At 38.3% G+C, this 17,891-nt stretch overlaps 1 protein-coding gene across 3 annotated transcripts in view; it reads left to right on the top strand.

Moving 5' to 3' along the window:
* Nucleotides 1-17,891, top strand: part of ADCYAP1R1 (ADCYAP receptor type I) — a 130,678-nt gene that overhangs the window by 18,688 nt on the left and 94,099 nt on the right. For all 3 annotated transcript variants that reach the window (XM_085316499.1, XM_085316497.1, XM_085316498.1), the window contains one exon: nt 12,902-13,067. In XM_085316499.1, coding sequence (XP_085172625.1) covers nt 13,017-13,067 — 51 coding nt within the window. In that variant the 5' untranslated portion in view covers nt 12,902-13,016. The remainder of the gene's footprint in view (nt 1-12,901; nt 13,068-17,891) is intronic.

Here is a 17,891-nt window from a genome sequence, read left to right on the forward strand (position 1 = left end):
TTGCATATTATGGAGATGCTTTTAATTAAGGATCTCTAATATCTCCATGATTTGAAACTAGGAATTGAAATTTCACAGGATGGAAAATATGGCTTTTGGAATCAGTAATACGTCTTTTCTTAACTACCTCGGGTCAGTGTTTTTCTAAATCAAAAGATTTTGGAAATGCTCAGAAGATGTTCATAGTCCTACTAGAGCATGGGAGCTGCAATACGGACAGAGTATGCCTCAAACTGGGTGTGAGCAGTTTGTCTGAACACRAAGGCACGCTGAATGCTCTGAAAAAGATCGGCTTATATTTTATATTTTGTACCCAAAATGAGTGAAACCTTTTGACATTACTATTACTATATTGGATTAAACTCACCTGCCTTCATCTATGTATGGTGTAGACCTCTTCAGTTGTACTCGTTGATTTAGAGTCTTTTTTGGTAGTCAATGRAGAGAAACAGACAAATTTAAAATATGAGCAATCATTTCTAAAAAGAATAAGTTGCATTTCTTATCTATACTATCATATATATATATAGGAAGCACAGCCTTGGTCCAACTATTACAGTGGTGTTCTACGTGTTAAAGAGAAAGACAGTCTCTGTCATGAAAATTGTATAATTTAAGAACATATTCTCTGTCATTAGCTATGATTATGTGCTCTGCCATAAAGGCGAATTTAATTGTAGGCTGCATTTTCAGCAGATGTAAACTATTGACTTAAGTGGCCCTATACCCGTAAAGAATTTTCTCTTCCATATTTTATTGATTATGATTGTGAAATACAGAAAATACATTATCTGAAGTTGTGTGTGCTAGAATAAAATTACAATATATCAGAGTGATCTCTTATCTTACTTGATTAGCACGTGTGAATTTCACAACACAAGCATTTAAACTAATAACTGGGCTAAACAGGTAAGATCAATTTTATCTAACTGTAAATGTTTCTAATAATAATAATAAGAAGAAACCTACTACTAATCTAATCACTCAAGCCTTCTTTTAAAGTAAATGGAGAAAAATAGGGCAAAATTCATCTAATGTTTAAAGACATGATTTAGGATAGTCTGGCTTGTGCTCTGAACTCTGCTGGCTATGCTGGSTATGAATCAGTGTCTACGAGAGGTGTTTGCAGAAATTAGCTCAGTTTTAGGTGTATATATTTAGTGGAATGACTCTCACCCAATGCCCTGAAAGAACACCAATGGAGTACAAGCATTTTCACTGTCTTTGAAACAACCGTTTCAAACTGAGCAGTGGGCGTTTGAAAGATAGGGAGGTTCCAGCCTGATTGAATTTACATCCTTGTGTCCCAGGTTTTGCTGGAATGATGAATCTCAAAGCAATCCAGTAGCAAGCAATAACATTTTAGTTGTCTTCCAGCCCACATAGAATATMCAGATTCCGCATGATTTCTAAAGGAAAACGTGAATCATAGCAAGTTCATTTGCATCTGGTCTCAGGAACAGCCTGCCGATTTGTAAACTTCAGCATTACAGACCTCAGTATCCATAATCAGAGATTTTAGCCCTCAGCACAGCAGCTGCACTCACAGCAGAACAAAACAGTTTTATAGATCTAATTGACTCCTGTTCTCACGGCTTTTAAGCTTCTGTATATTGGGAGAATTCTTATATAATAAATCGGARTTCCACTGACATAAAAAAGTAATAATGGAAATAGCTGATCTCTGCTAATATTCTTTTTTTCCCCTTTTTTTGACACCTGCTGTAGAAATAAAAGGAGGAGTATATCATATCTCAGCCAACAAATTTTACACTTCTTCATGTGTGTTTATATTAAATTGTTTTAATCCTGCATTGTTGAAACCTTCCCAGGTATTCACTTAGGGCTAGATTTTGCTACCGTTTCAGTTAGAATTATCCCATGAAAATTCGTGAGCAGATCAAGAAGATGCATACAGAAATCATTGAGTTTTACAGGCCGAAGAGTTGATTTTACATCTACTTGTTTTTTAAAGGGACAGTGGTAATCCTGCTCTGATCGGAAATGGTGGTGCCATTTGGAGGAGATAGAAGCCCTTCCATGGGATTGATTTTTTCTGTCAGAAATATCTAGCCAATTGAGGGTGAAGTTTCAAGGCTGATCCAAGTCTGGGATGATAAAAGAATGGCTTTTCCTCACCCCTGCACCCCCTCCACCCCTCATCTTTTCCCTGCAAACAAAATAAATGTGATGAATGTGTGGGGTCATGCATGTGCTAGGGCAAGTGCATAGGAGGTGAAAAGACCTTAAGGTCGAGGGTGTGAGWGTGGGACCTTGTTCAGTGACTGCCAAATGCAACTCGTAATGAAGTCACATCGCGAGTTATTCTGAAGATGTGCAGTAATTCATGTTCTTCCAGCTTTAGCACCGGTTGTGAGAAAGAGGAGTAAGCGCCATGACTTGGGAAATCACTTTTATAGCATTAAATAATTGTGCAGTGGTACTCAGGATAGTAGGGTCCTCAGCTTCTTCTAGAAGTATTTGCAGTGGCTGCTTTTTAAAATTGTATTATTATTTTCTTTTTTTCTCCMCAAATAATCTAGAGACAAGCTAAGAGAATAAAATAGCTCCAATACACTTCTCTCAAAGGGCTGGGATTACATGCAACGTTATCATGGTGTCATTGAAGGTGTCCTTGCTTTGTGAGCGAGAGTGAAATGGTCTTTGTAACTTGCTGAAGTCAGAGAAAAAAAGGAAAAGAAAGAAAAAGAATCACACAACACTTTCTCTAGACTCAATTTCATTTCTCGCTATGTCAGACTGAAGAAAAGACTCTTGGATAGCCCTTTACGTGAGTGGGAACATTTCTGCCCAGGCCTGAATGCCTCCTGTCTGTCCATCTAGCTAAGCTATAATCATACTCATCACTCATTACCAAGAAAAGCTCAACAGCCACGACTGTCTCTTAAGTTAGAGGGAACAGAAAAGGCTAAGAACATATTTCAGTCTTTCTCCTAAAACACCGATTCACTCTGTGCTTTACGGTGGCTGAATGGGAGCCGGCTGAGTCACAGGGCATATGACTGGGAACCTATACGCATTAGTATTGCTGATAATCTAGATGATAGAGAAAGTGATTTACAAAATATTCAAATTATATCAAATCCTCTTACAACTGTAACCTTGTCTACATCTTCCTCCTCCTTCTGGAAGGCAATTCTAGGGCCTTTATCTGATGACGGTTAGAAGTTTTCCTCTAATTCCCATCTTAAACATATTTTTCTGCCAACACTGACTTTAATTTCAATTGCTCTTCTTCATTTATTTATATTTCTACTATGCTCAGGGCTGTCCCTGTTCAATACACATTCTTCTAAGRTAATCAAACTGGGTTTACTGCTTTATTAGTTTTCTGCTTACCAAGATGAGTAGCACATTGCCCCAGCACAAGAATAACCCACGTGATTCTGAGGGGAATTGTCCATCCTTTATTCAAAATAAAAGAGACTAGGATGGATGTAGACATTTCACTTCTAGATAGATAAATTCATGYGACATAAATTTCGTGCCTGGTTTTGCAAGAACACATGCTGTGGAAGATCATATATTGTTGARCTAAGATATGCAAATAATGAGCTCGTTAACTGCAAGTTGGGATTAGCCAGCCCAAACTTAGACTTTTCGAGATACAATAGAAATGAGTGGCAACAGGAAATGTAGGTGGAAAAAAAAAATGAATTAAGCAACTTGCCAGTTCTCCTGCCATGACTTAACCTTATCTTTCAGTGTAGGAATTAAACTCTTATAACAAAGCAGCTTTTTCATCTCCCTAAAGGCAGAAGTGACAGCATTRCAGTCCCAGACCTGCTCTGGGATACATTTCTCTGACAGTTGAACATTCTGTATTTGAGAGATCGCAGGAGTGGGGGAATCATTTTGTCTACCTATTGAGGAATCAGGAAAAATATTGTATCTATTTTTCTTCATCAAGATAGTCTGAAATTTGGCCTATGATGTTCAGATTTCTGGAGGAGGCCATCGCATGGTCATCTGGGACATCGATGCAGCTTGCCAAGTCAGAGTGCTTACTGAAGTGTAAGATGTTATACTCAAAAAGGCTCTGCTGTCTTTGTGGGAAAATAACAAGAAGAAATTGTATATATAAGGCAAGGAAAGCTAATTTGGTTGCCCTCTCTGAACACCCTGGCAATTTTGCCAGAATTCCGACATCCCGGGAGTGCAAATGTTGTATCAAACTATTTTCTACACATCAAAGCCACATATTTACTTCTTTGGCATGAGGCACTTGCTCACTGTGTTTACTAACTTCTGAAGCAACCGGTAACTCTTTTCCTTTCTTTATTTTCTTACTATGATCCTTTTTTTTTGTTTTTTTTTGAGATGGGAAGGGCATACTCCCTTTTTCCCGGAGACAGTATGACCTGGGAATGTTCTTGCCAGACATGAGAAAATATTTCCTGTGCATGGAAATATTCTGTGCAAAATAAACTGTGCAACCACTCCTTGGACTATGTCAGTAGTATATAGTACAGTGCCATATTAAAGACACCCATGGTAATTCCTCACAGCTGATAGCATGCAACAGCTTGAACAGAGACTCGTTGGGTCTTTGGAGCAAGAGAGCTTCATAAAGATAACTTTGTGCTCAAGGTAATCACTTTGGCTAATTAGCCTAAGTGTGGCATCACATTCAAGTGAATATATTATTTTCAGTTCAGCAATTTGCGTGTACTGCATGAAAGCTGCATGTGGAATGACCTGCAGACACAGTGGGAACAATGATCTCTCTTCCAGAGCTTCAATTTTCTGGCCTCTTCTCTATTTTAGGTGTTCAACTCTGCAGTTGGATATAATATTACGAATATAACAGACTTCCAAAGTCACTATAATATCTGCATACTCAGATGTCCAAAACAATCCTTTARATATCAATATCCATCAATATTTTGTTGTTAATTCATGCATGTATGGGTGAAGCATCATAATAYGAAGGATAAGAATTATCACATCATGACGATTTCTTTTACTCATACATTTTAACCAGTTTGTCTAGATTTGAGGATTGCTTAGTTTTATACTACACCTCCTGAAAGGGCATATATTTTCAAAGCKCAAGAGAGGCTGAGCTTCATGATCACAAATATGAATGTGCAAAATATACTGGATTTAGATTTTCAATAAGTTTTTGATAATATCCTTACTGAAGAAGGAAAGCAGGCATCAGCTGAGGTCAGAAGAGCTGAGTGGCTTAGGCACATGATTGAGTTACCTTAATTTAAGAAGTTCCTGCACATCAGTTGCCCTGTAGTAACTTCCTGTGTGATCTTGCCTATGATGAACGCAAGAAAGTGAAACTTAGCTTATTGACAATGAAAGAGGACTAACATTAAATTGCACTGCCTTTAATTTGGTGTGAAACAAGAGGCATATGTGTCCTTACTGCATATCAGCTGAGAGATAATAACTGGGTAAGTTGTAAAACTCTGTGTGTCTGAGCCTTAAACAAAGAGAAAACAGAGCAGCAGGAGTATATGATCGTTTCTCAGCCYGACGGAAAATTAATAATGAGTGTCACAAGGAGATGTGCGAAAGTATCCTATGGAAGGTCTCAAAGGCAGTGAACAACATGTTAGAAAAAAATTACAGTTGATCAAAAATTGATTCAGATTTTCAGGTCTAAATTGTTATGTTTTTCTTGAATTGGTTGAATGACACTTATTAAAATTTATTCCAGATCTGGCCTGTTTAGAAGAGTTTTGAGAGGATTCTTTGAAATGTTAGGAAAATTCTATAAAGTTAGAGGACTAGGAAATACAAGAGCTGACAGCTTATATAGAAATGATAAGGGGTGTACTTTGTAAGGACCAATTATAATACTCTTATGTCTTCAGGGGATTTCAAGTTAATTGAAACCACTCAAAGGAAAAGRAAAAAAAATCATCTCATAATTATAATCAGGGACAGCTGAAATAAAGTATGCACAGAAATTATTAGRCTGTATTAAAAAAAGGAATAGAGATAGTACTGAAAGTTTGAAAAGGCTATGACATAAATGGAATTCAGTGCTCAGTGTTGCTTACTATCAGCTCTTAGAAGGTGTCTTACATTTAGGAGATGGAATTTTCTCTGCTTGCCTTAATGTGCCTCAGTGGACAATGGAAAAAAAATGGCACTTTCAAAGGAGTAACTCACTTTAGCTAAAATTAAACATCTAGCGTTAGGACAGAGAAATTGCTCCCTGGAGATACTTGCCTCCTCTCCATTGCCTGTATAGGGAACCTAAATAGACTGGATTGAACTGTAAATGCCATGACATTTGAATGTCTAATGTCAGGTGAGATCCTGGAAACAATTTCCAAATGCATTAAGAACAAGAAGGTAGTCAGCATGGATCATCCTGCTAACTTGGTGGATGAGGTGAAAACAGTAGATGTTATTTAGCTTGACTGCAGTAAGGTTTTTAACARTGTCTACCATGACATCCTCATACACTGAGGAAATATAGTCTACATAAGAGGACAATGAGGGGGACTGAAAATTGGCTGAACTGCTGGACTCAAAGGGTTGTGATCAGCAGCATGAAGTCCAGCTGGAGGCCAGTCACTGTTCAGGCACCCCAGGCATTGATAAGGGGACAAATACTAGTTAACACCATCATTAATGACCTGGAGATTGGCACCAAATGCACTCTTAGCAAATCTGCCGATGATATAAATGGGGGAGTGGCTGATACACCAAATAGTTGCTTGCTATTAAAATGRACCTCAAAAGTCTGCAGAAATGCGCAGAGAGAAATCTCATGAAATCTCAACAAAGGGAAATGCAGGGTCCTGCACCTGGAGAGGAATAATCCCATGCACCAGTATGTGCTGAGGGTCAGCCACCTGGAAAGCAGCTTTACAGAGAAAGATCTGGCAGTCCAATGGACAGCAAGTCAGTATGAGCCAATAATGTGCCTTCGTAGCAGGACAACTGCGTCATGTACTGCATTAAGAAGAGCGTTGCCAGCAGGCTGAGTGAGGTGACTCTTCCCTCTACTCGGTGCTGGTGAGGCCACACCTGGAGTGCTATRTACAGTTCTGGGCTCCCCAGTACAAGGAAGACGTGAGCATACTGCAGTGATTCCRGTGCAGGGTCGCAGAGATGATTAAGAGGTTGGAGCATCTCGTACAAGGAGATGCTGGAATTGCTGGGACTGTTTAGCCTGGAGAAGAGAAGATCAAGGGAGGTGGAAAGAAGACAGTCAGACACTTTTCAGTGGAATCAGTGARAGGACAAGAGGCAATGGGCACAAACTGAAATACAGGAAATTCAGCTTGCAACATACAAAAAGAGTTTTTACTGTATGGGCGATCAAACACTGGAACAGATTGTCCAGCRTWGTTGTGGACTCTCCATYCTGGGAGAYAYTCAAAACCTGACTAGACACACCCCTGAGCAGCCTGCTCTGGCTGACCCTGCTCTGAGCAGCAGGTTGGACTAGACAATCTCCAAACATCCTTCAAACATCAAGAGTCTGTGATTCTATGAATCTCCTTTATCAAGTATTCTTTTTTTCTTGTAAAACTTCATTACTGTGATTTCTTTCTTCCATAACCTAGGAATACAAGTACTCCAGACTTTCACTTGCACATAGGAGTCACAGCATCAGAAATTTACCATTTTCTATTTTTGTAATTATATCTTTTTCCTTACTTTAAAGAGAAAAAAGTGTACTAGTAGAATTCAGAGGTGTTTCCTGCATTTGATACATGCAAAAAGGAATCAAAACATAACACATACCTATTCCTTCAGTTTGAAGGACGGCTACTGACAGGTTTTTTTTAATATTACTTTTTAATATCAAAATGCCTAAGCCAGGCAGCAACATGAATATATTACTTTCAACTACACAGTGACTGTCCAAATTGTGTCAGCTCCTTGCTTTAATTCTTTTCTCTGAAACTGAAAGCCATTCTCCTGAGCAGTGAAGACACTGGATGTTAAAAGAGACTGCATGACTGCATCCATCGCCAGTAAGTGACCTATACATCAGTCCAAATGTTAGAATGATGGCTAGACGTCCTACAGGCTGCATCCTTCTTTGTGGACAATCCTGTTACAAAATCCATGTTGCTCATTGCCAAGTCTTTCAAACAAAGCTGTGACATTTCTTCCTGAGGCCCCAAAGACATTCATGAATAGCTGGAAAGGGCTTGTACCTCGTAGCAGTAAATCCTTTCTGAAAATCTACCTCTTTCATTAGACCTCCTGATGCAATTTCCCTTCAAAGCCTGTTCTTCTGTCACTGACAACAGATGCAGTGAGTAGAAGCATGAACATCAGAGACTTCTCCAATTAAGCATGCAAGCGGGGAATAGATGAATAAATATCTTCTTGGTGTGTAAGAGAAAGACAGGGACGGATCCACAGCTGCTATGAATCCACACAGACCCTTTAAATTCAGTAAACTGGCAAAGATTAAAGCAAGTAAACTAAAACAACTTCAAATAGTTAAAGCTCACAAAATAATAAGCGGTATATCAGCGAAGTAGAAAAATTGCAATGTCATTTGTGACTATTGGTGCAGGATTGCCCCTTACTGACTACCTTCTATGAGAGAGTTTAGAGCTCCTGCTACCTGGAAGARTCACTTGATTTTTGACTAAATCTTCTTTTAGTTATTTCTGTTACCTAAGTATTTCTGTGTGAAGCTACTGACACCCTAAACAATCATCTTCTTTCTCTAGTCTTTGTGGTAGGCCAAACTTTGCTATTTTGGGTTCCATATTGCTGATCTGCATTCTTCCGAAGAAACTAAGGGTGGGATTATTCTGTCCAAATTTAGATATCCACAATGTAATGTCAAGATAACAGCAGTTAAGAATTCCTTTAYGCTCAAGGGAGACAAGTAGGAATGTTTAAAGTAGACAGCTAAAATAGGTCAGCCCAAATGCTTTCTACATATGTCTCCTTCTTTCCATTGATTATATAAAAAGAAACTTGACAACGAGMTCATATGTGAAGATCTGTCTTCCAAGTTTCTAAAATTAAGTGACATGTCCTAAGTCATAGACTGGCTGCTTCCCCAGCCTTGCTTATTTCTTGCTAGTAAGAATCTCAGCTGATGTGAGAGGTACGTCTTACCCTCTAATATAAATTAAAAAGCTGATATACTTCACTCAGGATGTTTTGGGAGGGAAATTGTGAAATGCACTGGATTCCACACCTTCTATGGAAATCCTAAAGAAGATGAACAGAATATCAATTACATAACTCCTCTTCTTGTATAAGCCACAGATATCCAGCAAGCAAACTTTGTGCCTGTGGAGTTCCTTTTCCTGGGGGGGAACTTGGGAATGCAGAGGGGATGGTCTGTGAAGCAGGCAGATTGGTGACAGCTGGAGGGTACTCCTTGGCACCTTCTATCTTTTGCACTCTTATCATTCCCTGTCCATGTTTATTCTGCATAAGGGAATATATTTAATTCCACTAGGAAGCACTGGAAAGTTGTGTATGGACTAGAAGACCTTGCTGCAACATAGAATATTCAGCCTGCGCGTGCTCGATTCGCCCTACACGTTCTCAAAAGCCTTATGCAGTAGTTCAGACAGGAACTGCAGGAAAAGGATGTGGTGGGGAGCTCTGACTAGACATTGAATTAAGATTAATTAATTAATTCAAATTTGGTCAACACTGATCTAAGCCACTGTGGATCACCTTCAAAATTTATTGCTTTCTTTTAAACCACTGGCAGAAATCCTAGAGAATTGTAAACAATAGCCTAGCAGAGCAGGTTGTTTTTCTTCTTTTGGGTGAGATCTTAATAGCAGGTCATAGTTGCCTTTTATGGTAACGAAAAATCCTCTTTCACTCATCCTACATGAGTGCAACTTGGTTCTAGGTGCTGTATGTGTGGTGAAGAGTGAATCTTTTAGGCAATGATTCCTTCATCTCTCCCTGACAGTAGGAACACCCAACGTAGAAAGGTCTCACTATCTCTTTTTGTTGGTTAGTGACATCATATTCCACTTACTTAGTAAAAAGCTGTTCTTACCGTACGCACTTCGCACTGACTGGCTTCTCCTGGTGGAATTCTTCTCGCCAGCCAGTAGGCCTCTACAACATGTAGTCCACAGATGAGCTATGCACTCCAGAGTTCCTTTATACAGAGGGGAAGGAATCAGGAACCAACAGCAGAACATGTTTGATTAGAGCTGCTCCAGCCAGCCCATGAAGGGTCTATTATTCTCCATTAAGTAACACAAAGGAAGAACCTGCTGTGCCACTGAAAATGTCTACAGTGGAAAGATGAATCCTCCTTTGTAGATGATACGTGTTTTTCTTAAGTCATCAAATGACCAAAACAAGCTTTTTAATTAGTTAATTAGCTGTTTGTTGGTAATAGGGGAACTCTACACCTGTTCAGAACATCACACATTCTAGGAGTGGCCAAAAAACATAAACAGGAATCTCTGCGGGTCCAGGGAGGAGGATCTGCAAGACTCTGCGATAACCAGTAGCTGTTATTACCTAATAAGCACTTACGCCTCTGTGGATGATACGAAAGCCTCAGTCCAGTTTGTGATTCAGGTTTCCATGACTACTCTGAAGGCAAAAATGAATTCTTTTACTTTCTCTGGAAAATGTCAAAGAAAGGCAGCAAAATTTTTAGCAGATGTTCTCCTCGTCTCTTTAGAAGTTCCTCTGAAACCAAAGTGAAAGGGAAAAACTTCCACTCTCTGTTCTTCAAGCCTAGTAGATACCAGGTTAAACCAAAGCAGGGTCTTCAAATACTGAAAAGAGTGTATTCTGAAAGTTACCGTTTTTGCCCAGAATGTTTGTCCTTTCGCTTAGTCAGTCATCTCCCTTCCTTCGATTGCATTTATACTGTATTTCTGATGCTTAATAGTGGCAGAAGCTGAGGACAGAATTCAGTCTCCTCAAAACTCCTTGGCCTTTCTGGCCAGGCCTGTGCACCAGAGTGCCAATTATCAGGAAATAATTTTAAATCCAATGCCTACTGATACGTCTGTCTGCTTTTCTGTTTCTTCTGCTAATGGAGAGGCTTTCCTTTTCCATCTCTCTGCTGCTGAATGTCACCATGGATGCTTTCTGTTCTCCTCGGCTGAGATCTTATCAGTCCCTTATTATTTGATAAGCCATCAGAAATAYAGTTAAGTAATTAAATTCAGTACCAGAGCAGAGTGGGAGTGACTGATCGGGTGAGGATGGAAGAAGGCAGACCAGTTCAGAGGGAATTTTATGAATCACTGTCCTTCATTTAGTCAGGGTCTGGATAGAGAGGAATCTAGAGATGGCTTAATTTTCCCTTTTTACTTTTTAATTGAAAGACTCTCTCCTTTCCAAATGCTGATGTATTGGTAGTACCTGGCAGTCAGCATAAGAATTGAGTGTCCTCTGATCATAATATTCTTTTGTATTTCCCTTTGTCATTTCTTTATTTATCTTCAGTCTTTAGTCTGTTTTCTTTTTAGTTCTTCCTCCTTTGTTGTATTTCCTCACATTTTCTCTGATTTTTATTTTTATTTTATTTTTGTACTTTCCCAATATACATGTTTCCACTATTTTATTTGTTTCTTAATTTTCTTAATTTTCTTCACTGTTTCTGTATGCTTTATTCCTCTTCTGTGTGATCTCTTTTATTCATCTCATATATTTACTTGCTTAAACATTTCTCTAGTTGTGAAGATATACGTCAGTCATATTTATGCCCACAGAGGTGACAGGTAGTGGAATGCAGAAATTCTGCATCTGACAAGAGGTTTCTAATAAATAAATAAATAATATTAAATATATAAAATGGATGAAGGACAGTTCTCTGGCTCTGAGACAAACTAGTGTGGCAGAGTATATGTCCATGAGGATAAAATCCGCCAGGCAGAGAGGTCACATCTTCACTGCTATACATATAACCAAAAGGCCTTTGGCTGACCTCATTTTGGAGGAATGAGGTCTAGTAGAGAGAGACAAGATGAAGTGGAGCCATCTCAGGTGAGAGGTGATTAGGGAAAGAAGACAAATCAGTCTCAAAGTATACCTCAGGGATAATAGCCTGCCTTAAGTAGCAGGTCAAGTGAGACCTCTGTGTCACCAAGGTATGAGTATCTTAGGCAAGATAATATTTAAAAAGRTGACACTGAGTAATGTGGTTTGCGTCTAGTTGGAAACTGAGATAGAGAGACTCTCTTGAATATTGTATAACTATCTTTGGGATCATCRTGACTCAGGGTGAGAATTTTGAAATACTAGGTCATGGAAGGAGGTGTTCTGGCAGAACTAAAGTCAAGGGTGTACTTCTGTCGATGTCCTGGTCACCTGCTTAGCCCCTCGGCTGAAACCAAGCAGTAAAAGTTGTATATATGCATGACATTGTCACCAAGTCGATCCTAACTTATGTTGCAGATGAATCTTAAGGCTTTCTGAGGGCACATTTCATTCCTTTGTGTCTCTGTTGTCAAGTGTCTATTAGATTAACAGCTCTGAACATAGATTTTGGTATCAGGACAAGTGATCTCAGAGAGTAAGTCATTAAATCATACAATCTCTTAAAAAGCCTTCAGATAGTCACAATTTTGAGCCTCTACTGAAAATCATGAAGGTCAAATTATGACTTCAGAAGGGAAACAGACATTCAGGTCCTCTTTCCAGTTAAAAATGCTTTATTCTACCTTTGCTTTGGATACAATTTAGATCTTTGCTATAAGAAAATCTGTTTCAGTAGTTTCTATGATCTAAGTTATTGATCACATAGGCATGTCCTTGGGCTTTAAATTAAGTATCCAAGACCAGCTATAATAGCTGCAAAACAGATAGCYATGGCTGATGTCTCATATATACAGCTCACAGCTGAAGTGCTATATTGTCTGTTTTATGTCCACTTCTTTCTCATTTTCTTCATATTTTCTATATTTATAATCATGATCTTATTTCACTGCAGATATCTGAGCCTTGACGTGAAGACACTGGCAATAGCACCAGCAGAGTGTGTGTGCTTCGGCCCTAATAATAGTGTTAAATAAGCGGAATTTGACTTAAGATCAAAATCAAGAGACATGGCTATCAATTGGAAGACCTGCTTCTTCAGTCTCATGTTGCTTCCACTGGTGAGGAAAGATGTCTTTATTTATGTTATGGTCATTTAAATGTATGATCTCAAGGCCAGCATTTRCTTAGGGTGAACGATCTGTTGTTGACACTGATTCTGGCTTTTTTTCTGCATGGCTCCATAGTTCTCATTAGGTCTTTTCCAACTTTCTTTGTGGGATGGGGATGGGTCATGTAGCTTCATTCTTGCCCATTGTCCTCATTTCCATTGTGGCTGCCRTATGTGGCTGGCCACAAAAGCCATAAGACCACTGAAAAAAGAATGCATTTTCCAACTGTAACCATAGCGAATAGTATACAACCCCTGTAATTAAATAGTTTTGCATTTCAATTCAGTTCTTGCTAACTCATTGCTCTAACTGCTTTTCACTACTTCTGAATAAGCATTTTACTGAGGAATATTATGAGAAATAGCACTCTAWAAGCGTCTGTCATGTTATTAATAGCTTTCTACAAGTTTAATAAAAAATRCTTTACAATTGTTTAATATACAGATATTTGCGTGATTTTACACTTTAAAAGCCAGACATTTTATAGGATTCTTGAAATATATTTTATTTTTATTTTTAAATTAAAACAATTTAATAYAATATGACTTGTCCAGCATATTTTTTTAGAATCTTTTAGAGTTCCTTGCTGATGCATACTGATGGCGAAACAGGTCTTTCACAATGCATAGCAGTCAGCATATACTGTTCTTTTTTATTTTGACTCACATAAATACTCATTCTTTCCTCTTAGCTCTTATTTAGAGATCTAAATAAGATCTTAATTTACACTTTAACTAATAATATGTCWAAAATGTAGCATTAGTCAGCTAAATTCTGTAGAATGGGACTGGAACTAGTAATATATTTCTATTAATCCAAATATAGTCTATCTCTTACCAGACATACAAATATCTGGTCTTTGGATTCATTTCTAGTTCATGATGCTTATAACTATTACCTTGCTTTTCTGGTCAGGTAGAAAATAGTATTTATAAATAAAGTGGATATGCTTAACTTTTGTATTGTGTATCRGAGCTAGTCACACTAGACTTTCTCTAAGTTAAAGGCTGGTATTAGGGAATGACCCATCAGTGAACATATTTTAGATGCTTATGTTAATATGAGATGTTTTGTTTGCTGGAGATGCATATTTCTCTACATTAGCAATAAAAGGAGGTTAGCTCACATTTGTTTTTATACGTAAATTTGATTAYATAACCCCACCTTGTCATTTCTGGTTTGACACCCAGACATGACAACAGCGCTCTTAGGAATTACCGTCAGTCTCATTGACACTGCTACTGGTTGCCTGTCTTCCATGTGGGTGGTACCTGTGAGACTCATTGTGCACCAGGTGAAACTGGAAAGCGTATTGGTAGAACAGCTGGATTCCTGGGTATGAAAGCATATTTTTCATACTGGAAAAAATAATTATATGATCATATGAAGGGAAGAGCAAAAGATATTTTTAAGTGACCAAAGAACTGTCACCAAAGAACTTCGAGCATCAAAGAAGACATTAAAATGTGTCTTTTTTTTAGAGGTGAATTGCCTTTAATTAAGGAAAATAAATGTAACTTAACATCTCTTGAGCTTTCAGATGACCTTCCTGGCAAACGTAAAAGGACAGCAAATCACAGTTTCCAAGTCGTAACATTTCAGGACATAGCTGTGATCACTGAGCTGGATAATTAGTGATCAGCTCTAGCTTTTGGAAAGAACAGCTCTCTAATGAAATACTGTGAAGCAAACCAAAGTTAATAAGAACAAATATACTTTTATTTGAGTTGTTTTTGCAATGGCTATGAGCTTATTTATGAGTGCAAGATTTTATTATAGTTTCCTGCAGGAATATAGGCAATAAAATTAGCTATTTTACACACCTGAGCTTTTGTGTATGCACAAAAATATATATTTTCACTTTGGTCAGTGAAGAGACTTAGGCCCATGGCAGAGATTGTACTGTAAATTGTATATACTAAATTATTCATTCTTTTTTTCTTCCCTAAAGTTTCTTTTCATGGACTAGAGCTCAAGGAATAGTATGCTATTTACAATCTTCCCCTTGCTGGGACTCTTTTGTAATGTTTCCTGTAACAGATTCTCTCCCTGCTGGGACAGACTTGCTCTTCAAACCACCTCTTACATGCTGTGTTGATGTTCTCAGATTGATACTTTCCTGTTATGTAGACTTTCAAATTTTCTTCTAAGGGAGTGGATGTGACACTTCAAAATACTTAGAATAAATTTATCTGTTTTCCTAGCCCCTGAAAGATCCCTGAAAAATTCTTGTACATTGTTTCTTTCTAAACACAGCTGGCACTGTTCAAGAATTTTCCCTTTGCTTTCAAGGAGAGCCACCGTTTTCAGCTGTGAAAACTGTAAGCCCATTTCATGGAGCACTTCTCCATCCTTCACAGTCACTGTGGAAGTATTAGCTCCGGAATCTGCACGCCTGCTTGGATGCACACTTTTTTGGCTTAACGATCCCCTGTAATAAAGTGCCAATCCTTCCTCTTCCAGTTGTGTGGATGCATCAGGGTTGGCTCCTGATGCTAAGCTCTTCTCCTGTGCAGCAATGATGGAAGTTATCTAGATACTGAATATGAGAGGAAGGTGCTAATAGTCCCATTTTACACACAGGACACCAAACTGTCCAGACTAAGGTCCAGATCCTCAATGGTTTTAAAAAAGGCAAAAAAGAGGGCAAACAATTCAGTTTCCTAACCAGTTGGGTTATGATCATTTTAAATCTGGCTTGCAATRTGATATATTTTCAACAAGCAAAAGCACATAGAAGTGCTTTTCTACACCTTCTCTGCTTGTACCATCAGGATCCTATTGCTGTTGGCCCTGTATGGCTCCCATATGCTAAATCAACTCTTGTTGGAACTTAGAACACTTGTGTTCTCAAAAACAATAGGATAAACCACCAAGTTTTTGCAACTGTCATCCTTCAAAATATGCGTTATAATAAGCTGATAAAGTCCCCGAGAGCATGGGTTTAACACACTGTATTAGTTAATGATTTTTATAATAAGTGGTTGATGGAAAAACCTTGTATTATTCCATCTTAGAGAAAATAGCTGGAGCTAAATTTCCTAAATTTAAGGAAAAAAAAATGCAATAGGAGGACAGTAAAACTTGTAAAATATATTGAATACAAAAGGTGGAAACTCCCCGGATAAACTGATATTTTGTTTGTATAGAATCAAAGACTATCTAAGTTGTAAGGGAAGAACATGAGAACTGTTAGCCTGCAGAGTGATTAACTTTCACAAGAACTGAAATCTTCTTGAGTTACCACAGCACAGAGAAGGAATGTTATTAAGTATTRGCCACCTRTATGTTATTTTCTCTWRTAGTCTTGTGTTTCCAAACCTTGAGTCCCCATGAGTAAATGTTGTCTCTGTCCCATCGCTAAATCTCTCTGGGTTTGAGAGGCGGTAAAACAGGGAACAAAATAGATGAAGAAGCCCAGATGTGTCATTTTTGGTGAGCGGAGAGATTTGTGTAGCTCTGTGTGCAGAGGTGGGACCTAGCTATTCCGAGACACCTGGTGTGAGGGGTTGTGCTGCCAGCAGTAGTGTTCTGTGGAGAGGTTCCTCACAGGGGACATGAATGAGTTCACCTTSTGCAAGATGGCAAAGACAAGGAGAGACCAAAGGCTCTGAGTAAATTCTGTGGTGCCATCAGTTTGTTGTAGAAGCTCCATCATGACTGGAAGTGGCATTAGTTTGAAACATATCTTCTAGGGGTTGGAGTTCTCAGCTGAATTTTGACACCTGTATGGAACATGCTGAACCAATCTCAAGGCACTCACATGTGCGCGTTCATGGAAAATTCTAGGTAGCCTCAAACCTAAGTGTCTGTCTTGCTATTTTAGATGTTGTTTAATCTATTTGTTGTTATCTAAATCACTTATTTTCAATCTCTCTCATATTTGTCTTGCTTGAACATCCCCTGTTTTCATTTGCACGTCAGTACTCTTCATCCYACCTACTTTTTCCTTCTGGGTTCACTTTCACTGCCATTTGCTTGATTTCTGATTCCATCCATCCATGACAGCAGCAGACTTGGGTTTTTTGTTGGAAATATTAACAAAAGCCATCATAAAATTATTGAACAGATAGGATCCTGAAACATGGTTCCTTTGTCTGGTTCCAAATGTACTTGAAAAACAATGAAATTCATGACTCACAAAGTTGGCTTAGTATATGAACTGAATTTAAATGTAACTGCAATGCAGGTGTTCTAACTGTCTGTAATAATTCAATCATCAGATGTATTTCTTGAACTAATACTTGGAATGTCTTGTGGATGCATATTTAATATTACTAAGCTTAAATGTTTCAGATGGTGATATACATTGTAGTGTTTCATTAACCAAGTAACTTACGTTCATCAACATCCTTAAAAAAAAAAAAGAGATGAAGGATAAAACTGACATCTAGGTGTGATTACTGGATGAAGGTCAAGCAATTAAATACAAATTATGATATGCCAGCAGTGTCTCACAGATCAGAGAACCAGATCTTTACCTGGCTGTGTTCATGTCTCTGTTCATTAAGAGATGAGGAGATAAACTAGGTGCGTTTGCTCAGATCCTGTTTGCTGAATGGGAAACTATTTCCCAGTCTGTTAAGGTATATCTCTGCTGAGCAGAGAGCTATTGGTATCCTCCATTATTCATGTGTTACTGTCATTTCCRCTACCAGGGTACATTCAAATAGGATCGTCTATGTTTCGATCTCTGTCAGTTTTTAAAGATGAGAAACAGTATTTTCAGGTGCACTGCTCCACTAGTTTTGCTTCTTCCCTGCTATATTTATG

This window comes from Rhea americana, unplaced genomic scaffold, assembly GCF_003343005.1.
Source record: "Rhea americana isolate MKP2758 unplaced genomic scaffold, rheAme1 scaffold_47, whole genome shotgun sequence".
NCBI classification, from domain to species: Eukaryota; Metazoa; Chordata; class Aves; order Rheiformes; family Rheidae; genus Rhea; species Rhea americana.